This window comes from Manihot esculenta, chromosome 6 (assembly GCF_001659605.2).
Source record: "Manihot esculenta cultivar AM560-2 chromosome 6, M.esculenta_v8, whole genome shotgun sequence".
Classification (NCBI taxonomy): Eukaryota; Viridiplantae; Streptophyta; class Magnoliopsida; order Malpighiales; family Euphorbiaceae; genus Manihot; species Manihot esculenta.
Window position 1 is genome coordinate 27,968,421 of NC_035166.2, and position 11,972 is coordinate 27,980,392.

The 11,972-nt window shown below is 32.2% G+C and overlaps 2 protein-coding genes across 5 annotated transcripts; both read right to left on the minus strand.

Moving 5' to 3' along the window:
• Positions 1–625: 625 nt before the first annotated feature.
• Positions 626–3,366, minus strand: LOC110618145 (probable serine/threonine-protein kinase At1g01540). 2 transcript variants are annotated; one of them, XM_043957388.1, is made up of 7 exons: positions 2,425–3,366; positions 2,218–2,319; positions 1,993–2,115; positions 1,712–1,882; positions 1,519–1,582; positions 1,243–1,452; positions 626–1,164 (listed from the first exon to the last, which is right to left on the minus strand). In XM_043957388.1, exons 1-7 carry the CDS (start codon positions 2,994–2,996, stop codon positions 1,027–1,029), a joined length of 1,380 nt encoding a protein of 459 aa, XP_043813323.1. In that variant the 5' UTR covers positions 2,997–3,366; the 3' UTR covers positions 626–1,026. The 2 variants fall into 2 exon arrangements, with proteins under 2 accessions (XP_043813323.1, XP_021616904.1); XM_021761212.2 differs by having other exon boundaries at positions 631–1,164; positions 1,519–1,642.
• Positions 3,367–4,693: 1,327 nt separating this feature from the next.
• LOC110618279 (glutaminyl-peptide cyclotransferase) lies at positions 4,694–11,172 on the minus strand. Of its 3 annotated transcripts, none has more exons than XM_021761429.2 (11): positions 10,639–11,168; positions 10,288–10,344; positions 10,126–10,161; positions 9,713–9,777; positions 8,866–8,929; positions 8,235–8,352; positions 7,766–7,863; positions 7,170–7,240; positions 7,002–7,029; positions 5,483–5,537; positions 4,694–5,236 (listed from the first exon to the last, which is right to left on the minus strand). In XM_021761429.2, exons 1-11 carry the CDS (start codon positions 10,903–10,905, stop codon positions 5,139–5,141), a joined length of 957 nt encoding a protein of 318 aa, XP_021617121.1. In that variant the 5' UTR covers positions 10,906–11,168; the 3' UTR covers positions 4,694–5,138. The 3 variants fall into 3 exon arrangements, with proteins under 3 accessions (XP_021617121.1, XP_043813775.1, XP_021617122.1); XM_043957840.1 differs by lacking the exon at positions 4,694–5,236 and adding an exon at positions 5,257–5,403 and having other exon boundaries at positions 10,639–11,172; XM_021761430.2 differs by lacking the exons at positions 4,694–5,236; positions 5,483–5,537 and adding an exon at positions 6,441–6,858 and having other exon boundaries at positions 10,639–11,171.
• Positions 11,173–11,972: the final 800 nt, after the last annotated feature.

The window sequence follows — 11,972 nt, forward strand, 5'->3', positions numbered from 1 at the left end:
GTCCATAAACTGTTTAACTTTGTTTGAAGGGGAATCCATAATCTGACGATGTTGTTTTATAATAATAAAGATATTTGAGTTTATACAGCAAAAATACCAATCATAGTTGTGAAGTTTCAGCTTACGTAACATGTTGAGTTGAAAAATGGATCTCTCCATATCTAAAGCAAGATCTTTAGAAATTTGTCTAGTGATAGATATGTGTAGTAGTTGATTAGCAAAAGACATTACTTTACCTATAAAAAAAGAGTCTGTTAGAGTAGAATTAAGAGTAAATTTCACTCAAAATACATGAATTTTAGGTTAGTATTAATAAAACATATGACTTATAATACCTGGGCTACAGACTATAAAGCAGAAAAATGTGCAATTTTCTGAAAATTTGACAATTATAAATCTTTTAAAATTCATCTACTTTATAAAGTAAAGTTTATGTATTTTTGTTATTACAATTGATAAATTCATGTATGATTGCTAACATTTAGCCCTAGAATTAATGGAAACTTGCTGTAGAGTTAAAGAGAAAAATCAATACACACTCATTTTATTTCTTTTTATTTTTTCATTTTAATAATTTTTAAAAAAGAATGTATACAATTTTTATATTTATGAGATTTTTGTTTCGTCTTTGTTGAAAACTAACTTTATCTTTGCTTGTCATTAAGTTTCAGCCCTTACATGTATGTTTTTTCCCCCATCGAATCTCACATTATATAGAAGGTTGAAAAAGCTACAGGTAATACTTCTTCAGCAGTTACCTTTAAATTTGTTATTATTAGCAGCAGTTTCCAAATTATTTCTTTTTCTTTTGGAAAAATTTTGAAGTATTAATATATCCTAAAAGTTTTTCAAAAAGATTAGTCTTAATTAATTAAAAAAAGAATACTCTTAGCCATCTATAAGACTACTCTCCAATCTGGTATACAGATGACGATCAACAATTTTATATAATGAATGTTCAAGAACAGGAAGGATATAAATCTTCAAACCATAGTGATCTCTGAAGTTTGATGTCAGTGAATTTCTTCAAATCATTTTCTGATAGACATTACAGCTGCTTTCGCTTTCGTATGCATTCAAGTCACACTTGCCTGACTTTACAACAGTCAGACTCTCTTGTGAGCAACTTCGATGAGATGAGGATCCTTTCCTAATTCGATATTCCTGCTCACAGAAAAATCAACAAGAGTACGTAAATTTCAGAGTCGACCATTAGATATCTTTATAAAAATTCCTTCTTACATCATACAGTAGCAAGTCACGTGGTTCAAGCATGTGGATGACATCTCCCATTGTAGGCCTATACTTTGTATTAAGATCAGTACATCGAAGAGCAAGTAAAAGTATGCGTTTGAGGTCCTTTGAAGATGGCATTTCTGCCAATTTTGGATCTGCCACATACATGATTTTCTGATTTGCAACCATGGATTTCAACCACTCAATCAAATATACCTGCAATTGATGTTCAGTTTTAGGGTATTGTGAATAAAGCACTTGATTAATCCCATGAGTCTTTACCTGGGGTTGATTGTGATCTACAGGAATCCTTCCACATATTATCTCCATGACAAGTATGCCAAAGCTGTAGACATCAGCCCTCTCATCCAAAACTCCATTAGAAGCGTTTTCTAGAGATAAATAACTGGAAGAACACACTATAAATTACTAAAGCAGACGAATAACAGAGTCGCAGAAAACGACGGAAACTTACCCAGATGTTCCCATCAGATAACCTGCTCTGCTATTTCCATCAGGACCAAAGAGCTTAACAATCCCGAAATCAGAAATCTTAGGATTCCATTGGTGATCAAGCAATATGTTTCTAGATTTCAAATTCCCGTGAACAATCTTTGGTTCGATGTCCTCATGAAGGTAGGCCAATCTTCATAAGCAAACTATTCAAATTGTATGAGCATGAAGTGGAATGAAGAGTATGAAGTGTTACATTGAATGTAGAAATCAAAAGTCAGGACTCAGAATCAAATAGCTCACCCTTTTGCGACTCCTTGGATGATATTCATCCGAATTTCCCATGTTAAAGGACTTGCTTCTTCTGGGCAACCATGAAGCCACTGATGCAGGTTACCGTTATCCATATATTCATTCACAAGCATTCTGAACATCAAGCAAATGCTTCAGAAAACAACTAATGAATGCAAAATAAATTCTGAGAATTCATAGAAGTGAAAACTATGTGTAACGCTATAGAAATTGTACCTGTAATCTCCTTCTATACAGTATCCAAGCAATTTTACTAAGTTCTTATGTCTGGCATGCCCTATCACCTCCATCTCAGGTACGAAGTCCTCAGCTAGGCAACTAATGATCAATTAATTTGCTTCTCAATAATACGATTAATTGTAATAATTTCATGATTTTCTTCATAAAAAAATTACAATAAACTGTAGATTTCAGAATGAGTACCTCTTATTGAGTAGTCTCTTTACAGCTACTCTAGTAGCATCCAACAAAATGCCACGATATACAACACCGTTATCACCATTTCCGATCACATTCTGATCGGCAAATCCATTCGTCATCACATCAATATCCCTTAAAGCAAACATATTTCCTTTCCGCACATCCAAAATAACAGAGAAGGACCTATCATCTAACTCCAAATCAGCAACATTACCACTCCCTTGAGTGGCTATCATCCCACTAGCCAGAGGTGATACCAGCGAATTATGACGGTCTAGCGTGGAAATGCTCATCTCAAACTCTGACATGCGGCTCGACAAGAGCCTCTTGTCCAGGGATGATGCATTGAAACTATTCCAATAGTTGTTGCAAGAAATGGGATTCGGTAGGCGGAAATGGGGTGGTTTTAAGGATTTTGATTTCTGGCGACAAAGGTAGATGATGCAGAGAAAAGTAACGATGAGAATGATAACAGTGAAGAGTAGAATGAAAGCAAGTAAAATAACCCATAATCTGATGCCAAAGAATGATGTATGCTTTGATAGATTTCTGTCAGAAGACTCCTGGAACAACATGATTACACAGAGAGAGAGAGAGAGATGAATTAAGATGTGAGCTCCATGGAAATGGAAGAGAAGATTATGATGATAAGCTTAGGAGATGAAAATTAAAAAAAGATAACAGAAGAATTAGAGCTCAACAAGAAGTTTGATTGTTTTAGTTCAAATCTTTGACGTACCAACTAACCAGCGGGAGTAGCGGGAGATTTGGCGTAGATATCACCGTAGCTTGACACCAAATGAATCTAACAGACCAGTTTGCTGTCCCCCAGAATATTTTTTTTTTTCCTTTTCAAACTCAAACTCTGATAAATACTAGAATTCACAATCTTTAAACAGGAGAGGGAGCTTGCTGGCTTAAGAAAATTTTTAGTTGTTATGGACCAGTTCTGTAAGACAACAGCTATACGGAAAATTCCATTGTATGTAGTATACGTTAATTAAAATTAAAACCTATCCAATTACATGTACATAATAAAATTTTAATATTTATATAATTCCCTTAAACTATTGGATAATATTATAATACCATAAGAAATTATTTGGCTTACTCAATCTTGAGAAATTACGAAAAAAAAAATTGTATTAGACAAAATGGGATGTTTTATTTGGGAGCAAGATTGATAAATTGAAATTATGTGTAGATAGTGATAGCAAATTTGTCAATGAAATAAAAAAGATGAAGTTTCAAGTTTTGAAAAACTGTACTAAATTGTAAACAAAGGCAAATTTAGGGAATAAAATGTAAAACACATGAGGAGTTTTCAGGAGAATTCGAATGCTAGAGACATTCTACCTTCCCACGCTGAAAAGCAACCCTCCGAACGGCCGACTGAAATAATAAAGATAAACAAATAAAAAAATGTTAAGAATTATGGGTACGTTTCACGCATTGTTATGGATCTTATAAACTCTTGTAAGGGTTTATTCAGTACTTTTAATGCTTTCTCTTAAGGAAAAATTATATGGCACCTCAATGGTACCATGAAAAAATTAAATGGTTAATCAATTAATGTGAATACAATCTTATTTTTTTTATTAAAAAAAACTATTTGTTAACTATTCTCTTCAGTGTTCACTTTTTTATTTATATTTCTCATTTTTATTAATTTCCTTTTATATATAATTGTTTACATGAAATTACTGATCTACTATAAACGTCTCCTTCCTCAAGACCCTGTGAAAGCAAATTTAATTAAGATATTAAAATTTAGTCTTACACTAGATTTTTTGGTCGAGTAATAAAGTTGAATCCCTAATGAAGTTGCCGATTTAGTGTATTATTAGTGTTTATTATTTTCATTTGATTTTTTTTTTCGAAAGTTAAATAGATTATATTCATAAAACAACAAGATCATCACAATACAACAGTTTTAGGGTTCTCCGAGGTCCACTGTTGAAAACCCTAAAACACGAAAGAAGCTACAGGAGAATGTCATTGCACCCTCAACTACGGTAAGGTCCAACAGCAAGAAGAGAACATTCAGATTACTTAAAGAAGCACCTCTCCTCTTGAGAAAGACCCGACAGCAGATCGATAAACAAACAACGCAATCACACCAGAAGCAGCAAAGCCAACGATGGGGAAGTGAGGAGCACCAACACCAAAGCCAAAAGGGGGGGGGGGGGGGGGGGGGGTTCCCAACAAACTTCCCTCCATTAGACCTTATAATTTATACATAATATAATAATTTTAATTTCATATAGAGATATCACATTAATTACTTTCAATTTATATATTCCCTCTGTTTAAGTCAGTTTCTACATGACGACTAACAAAACAATAAAATCATCTAAATTATAATAAAATACCCCCTTAACTAAAATACCTTTAGTTTTTCTGTAGATTTCCATGCTCACCTGGAATTTCAACAGAGAGGAAGAGAGGGAGAGAGTGTTTAATAATCTTACAACTAAGGGAGTCTTCAGCGCATGTCAATTTTGTACATTTTAATAATCTTACAAGTAAGAACCGAGTCCCCCAAGAATCAAGTGATTGTCATTCTTCAATCCAATTCTCTCTCTTGTATGGCAACCTAACTTCAAAAAGTGCAAGTTTATCATACACGAACAAAGGTGTCAAAAATTCCCCTCCGACTGTAGACTTCTTACCCAGAATTAATGTCAGGCACGTCAAGATTTCATAGGCATGGTTTATTATGGTACGCAAAGCTTTTTAATGACTCCACTGTCAACGTGTTTCCTTACTGGTTGCAATTTGATTTCATAAAGCTTTGGCCACAATTTTCCCGTAACTGCAGACATATATAATAGGACAGGCCATAAAAACGATATCCCAAAAACATATACAGAAAGTACAAGTGCTCTTATCACACATGAGCTTGTTTTCAGTACAAGTCTTATCAAGGCATCATTAATCATATGTTACCAAATTTCAGGAGCGTCTGCGTCTGTGTCCCTCCTACGTGTGTATATATATATATATATATGAAGTCCATATATAAAGACAGAGATATAGGAGTAGAAGGCTAGTAGCTTACCGAAAATCCTGTTGTCATTGCTATCCCATGCAATACCATTTAAAACATCAATGCCCTATAATGTTTGGAAGTTTCAAACATGTCAAGTAATGAAGGAAATAATACTATTCAAATAATCACTATAGTCAATGGCAGATCCAAAAATTTAACTCAGAAGGTCCAATTTCATTTTGTCAACAATGCCTCTAATTTCATTTATTTGAAAAAAAAAATCATCTATATGAGTAACAAAGACAAGTGAATCAATTTGTCTACATCAAATGTTAAATATGGGTCTTTAGGTTTTTTTTCTTATATACTTTTAATAGTAATTGATTTTTGTCTGTATTTTAAATATTTTTTAAATTTAAATAATCTAAAACATTACCTATTAAACTCATATTATATAGTTTTAAAATTTATATTCCTAAATTGAAATAGTCCATGAAATTCATTAAATAATCTAACAATTATTCATAAAACTATTTTTTAAAAATTTTAAATTTATTTTTTAAAATTTAAATAGTCTAACATATAATTTCAATCACATAATAAAGATAAATAAAAATAACTATAATTTCTTAACAATAAAAAATAGTGTATGAAAATAAATTAAGTAATGTGTGAATAACTTACTTTATGAATATTTTAAAAAGAAAAAAAATACTTGAAGTTAAAATTGTGAAGATTAAAAAGTAAATTTTCTATATTAAAAAGACCATAAAGAAGGATAAAGAAGGATGTATGGATGAGGATAGCTGCTGTAGAAATAGTATTTAGCGGAAGGGCAGTTGGGTTTCATTTATGAAAGATTCCTTGAGCTTTTAAAAAATTTAATTATTCGTGTCTATATTAAAATGTTCTTGTATAATCTTGATAAAAGAAACTAAATGGTATAAATATATAAATATTCAAAGTATGTCAATTACATACTTTTTTTTAATGGAAGGAATAAAAGATTTGATTTTATAAAATATAAAAATTTAGTTGATTAATTTTAAAATAAGGATAAATTAATAATTTTTTAAAAAATTTAGGAACTTAATAGCATTTTTTCCTTTATTTATTTAAAATTTAAAGAAAATTTACATAAATAATCCCATGTAACCTTGGCCCTAGCTATATCCTCTGTTGTGAGTACGAGATTTAAGAAAAAAAGTTTGATGATTAAAAAGAAAATTTTGTAGATCGGAAAATAATGGAAGAGACGACGATAAGAGGGTGTGAGAGGGGCTGCTGTGAGGAAAATTTGATGGGAAAAACATCTAAGAGGAGTGGATTTTATTTTAATAGAATTTGGTGCGAAATTATACTACTACACCTAAAAATTTGTAAAATTTCAGGGGTACTTATGGCCCCGTTAGCCCCCCTCTCCCTCCGCCACTGACTGTAGTCCACTGAAAAAGCAAACAGAAAAGGAAGAAAGGGATTTAAAAACTGCAGTAAAAGTCTTATTCTCTCATCTAGCAGCAAATTAAACATGGCATAAATTACATTAAAAAAACATTTCTAAACAATTATTTTGTGAATAAATGCTTACTCTTTGCCCAGCTGCTATCAATCCCTTCCTGTCAAACACAAAAAAAAATGAGAAAGAATCATTCTACAAAACTCAAGCAACACACAAAAAAAAATAATGATCTCATGCATAGCTAGAGATAAATATCAGCTAAAAAAAAATAGAGAACAAGCAAATGAAAAACACCACCTTAAATTTTCAAGAAGAATCCAACCAACCACAGTGCCATCTTTGTGTGAGATTCTTGCAATGCAATCAGTCTACATAAGAAGAAAACCAGCTTTAGAAAGACATCAAACACAAGTTGGTCAGCTATATTGGCTTTCATAACAAAGACCAAGGATCAATCTTCTCTTAGTCAAGGTCAGTCTAATGGAGGAAAGCCCAGAGAGAGAGAGAGAGATAAGAGACAGAACGGCAGATAGATATCCAGGCAATGGAGAACTAGAATAAAAAAAGGAGGGCAGGTCTGAGGATAATATATCATTGCATAGAGTTAGGAGGAAAATCCAAAATGTTGCAGGGCCAACAGCAAAATATTTTTGTAATTACTCTGTGGGTCAAAACACAAACTTTAGATGGCTCCCCAGAGCACTAACACAGTTCTGCCCTGGTCTAGGCAGAAGAAATCCCTCAAAATAATAAATTGTTTCTGCCTACGATATGATACTTCTTTGCAGAAGTAAAATAGTAGCCAATGCCTTACTAAAATGCCCGGAGGGCCGGAAGCAACTAGGAATGGAAAATCATCAAAGTATCCAAACAAGATGAAGATTAGAATATACCTGCCAAACATTAGCCCAAACTTCACCATTTACAAATTCTAGTTCATTAAGGTAGTGTACTTCCTGATTTTCGTATTTTACAATGTGTTTTGCAATTACTGCATCAAAACAAGAAAAAGGAAGCGACATTTAATTGAAAAAACGGTTTATAATCAACATAAACAAAAGATGTATACATCAAGATTAAGTAGACTAACACAAACAAAAGATCCATACATCAAGATTAAGTAGGAAGTAGCACCAAACTATAGACAGATTCAAAGATGGTAAAGAAAGATAATACTATAGTCATGTATGGACAGATATTAAAGCTTATTTTGACTGCCGTTCAAGAGAAAAAAAAAGTAATAGCATGGGGAAGAAACCACCAAAAAAGGTAAAATAACGCTTAAAGAAGAAAAATAATACTAAAGAAGAAAGGAGCTGGATTTTAGGCAGAATTGAGAAAACATTTATATATAAGAGAAACCTTTCAATGTTTGAGGGTCAAGCTGATATAACATTGAAGTTCCATCACTGCCAAACAAAACTTTTCCATCGGTTGCCAGACCCCAACCATCACGCATCTGATGAGTAAATTTCTCAATCTGCACCAAGTGAATGAAAATAAAATTATTAAACATCTGGAATCTGGAAATTTTCAGCCACCCCAAGAAAAAAAAAGTGCACCTCAATCAAAAATAAGAAACCAAGTAAAAAAAAAAAAATCTTAATAATAGCCTACAGTATGGCAATGGACGGGTAACAATTTGTAATAAAGCTACCAACCGGTAGAGAGTGCAATTCTATGCGTAGGAAGCTGAGCACAATTGTAAGAAGCCAGCATTGGCGTATCACACAAATCAAATCATTTGAAAAGAATATATATAAAAAAAAACAAGCAAGGTTTTTAGAATCCATAGAGTGAGGCAACATTGCACCATGTTAGCAAGAGGATGAAGGGTACATAAACAAAATGAAATTTCGAAGAAACATCTAAGAAATGCCATACTTGGATCAGAAATAATGACAGGAGAAGAATAATCAGACAGAATAATAACAGCAATACAAGCATATATAATATGTACACACACTTGAAACAGAAATGGTAAAGCACAAACTTTGCTTAAATTGTTTCGATCATATATGAAACCAGTTTTTGTCAACCAAGTTACTTGGAACAGCCTACAAAAGAACATAAAAATTGGTATATTAGCATATTAGTTTTTCAAGTATTCACACAGCTGCATATGAAAATAATCAACAATCAAGAAAACCATTTGCCAGCAACTGAAGGAACTAAAAACAATTAAACTGGATCCAAAGCGTGCTGTGAGTCAGTCCTTGCACATGCACAGCAATCCATTATTCTAATAAGGTTCTTTGGACTTTTCAGAAGTATCCAACTAATTTTCCAGGCAGAAAGAGACAAGTGAAATCATGTCATTGTTCAAAGGTCAAAACAAAACATATATAATGAATGAAAAAAGTACAAATGCTCAACATCAGTTATACTTTTCAAGTTTCTCTTTTCCTGTGTCAGTTTGACCCTTTTATTCACTAATACAATGTAAATCTTACCAAACAAGTATGTATTCACTACAAACTCAAGTGCAAAGCACAAAACTTGGGACTCAGGAATACTAAATTGGTCACATGAGACATAAGATATTAACCATATATTAGGTTCAGAGAATGAAAAGCAGAGGAACAAATAACAATTTCGTTTATTTGCTTGTGTGGAATGATATCTAAGAAAGCAACGAGGAATTTCCCTACATCATTTTGCATTATGTTTATTGCAATCTAGTTAAGACCAATATGGATATAAGCAATCAATCATCACACTATTTGTTCAACTGAAGAAGTGCTAAATCTCAAGGAATACCCGAAGGATGTGAACAATGCCAGTGTAAACCTATTTTTCCTGAATCAACAGGATAACCAAAATGCAACTCAGTCACAAACCTTTCACCAAGAAGAGTTAAACCTTCCCCAAAATAAGAACTATCCATCTCTTGAAGAACCTCAACCTGTACATAGTACATAACATAAGGTTTGAATTAAAATCAAGCTTCATACACTCTTAAAAGTTCAAAATAAGAATTGATTAACTAATCAATCAGTCAGATCATCAGCCATCTATACAAGAGAATCAGTAGTATGCTTACAAATAAAATTCATCAATTATAAAGGCTGAACACAAATAGCTTATTTCAAACTAATATATCATCACTTAAAGCAGATATTGCAAAAGGTTTCACCATGAGAAAAATATTTCTCAAACGTTAATTGGAAGCATCAAAACAATGAATTGCAAATAGAAAGCACGTCAAAATTCTTCAGGGAATCAGGAGAATCTGAATGCTAGAGACATGTACCTCCCCAGAGTGAAGAGCAACCCTCCGAACTGATGACTGGAATAACACATCGAGAAGGTTTAGTAATGAATACACCAGACTATATGTGAATGCAAGAAAAACAAAGACATCATGCTGTTCAGAAATCCGAATGCTATGTATTCAAAGAGAAAGCAAACCCACCTGGCCATAGAGGCCCGTTGACTCAAATATTGTATCGTTTCCTGCGTAAAGCAGACCCTGAAACAATTGCAAATTAACGTTAATCGTCGAAGGGGAATACGCACACACAATATGGAATTCATGAACAAGGAAGCAATAGAGTTTGCTTAACAAGTTGCAATGGACTCTGACATAAATGTGATAGTTAGAGATCCAAATCAAAGTAAATCAAGCTCTAAGGATGATTACCATCAAAACATGAAACCAGAAAGTGACGAAATCTACAACGTTCCGCATTACAATGGATTTGAATACCAAGGACACCAAATTTCCCATTTATGATCAAAAAAGAGATGGAGATAAAAGAGTTACCTGAGTGAAGGAGTTGGGGTCGTGAGGGAACTCATTGAGCACTTGAATTGCATAGAATTTGGGGGAATGATCAGTGGACGTTAAAGTGCTCCACATGACTGATGAAATGCCCAGTAGAGCGACAACGGCGAAGGCCATAACCAATAAAACAAGCAGCGGCACTTTCGTAAAACTGAAATGAGAAGATGCAGATGGCATGATATTGTCTGGCTTGGAGGCTGATCGCTTGCTCTTGCTAGACCTCTTATTGAGCGATTTGGCCCCCATAAAGGAAAATGTTCATTGTTCGTGAAGCAGAGACGGAAGGGTTTGAGAAGAGAAATTTGGGGAGGGTGATCGACTGACCGGAATTGGCTAACTGTAGGCGTTAGCTGTCTTTGTGTGGTTGGTTGGTCAGTGAATTTTTGTTGACCAATTTCTCCAATTTGTAATTTCAAAAAAAAGAAATCGATTTTCCTGCCGATGTGTCTTTAATCAGGTGCGGTCATTACCATGTCTTCAAGACCTTCCCCGCCGGTGTCTTTTCAATGGCGAGATCCGACCTTTCGTGCTTAGTCTAGTCTCTTTTTTCAAAAAAATACCACTCGTTATATCAAAAAACTCACTTTTATGATTTTAAAAAATATATTAAAATTTTTTAAAATTTTTTTATTAATTTTAATGATTAGATATTATAAAAAAATTTAAATTATTTTGACTTTTTTTATATTAAGATACCAATTATTAAATTTTTAAAAATTTAAAAAATAAAAATTTTTAAAATTATATTAATTAATTATTAAAATATTTGTGATAAAATTAATAGATAAATTAATTAATAATTTTTTTAAAATATTATATATATTTTAAAATTGAGAAATTAATCAATTTTATTATTAATTATAAAAATTAAATAATGATTTTTTTTTCTTAGATAAATTATCCACGGTTTTAAGTCATCAATCGTTTCACCTTAATTGTATTTCGCAAATGACATATGTAAAAACAGAGAAATAATATTATTCAAAAGAAAAAAAAAAAACAGAGAAATAATGATGATGCAGAAATGAATTAATTATGATCATGAGAAAATGTGGTGGTTGACTTCATGTCTAGTATCGTTACATTATGGAAATGGAACTTTTCAAGTAAGGTGAGTATAAATAAAATATTTAAGTTTAAATAAGAGTGTATTGAAGTTTATATTTTAAATTTTATATATATTTTATTTTTATACTGTAATAAAATAAAATTAATAGTTAAATTTTTTTAAATTTTAATTAATATCATTTAATAAATAAGATATCCCATTAAATATAATGAAATTTATTGTATAACGTTTTTTAATATTAATA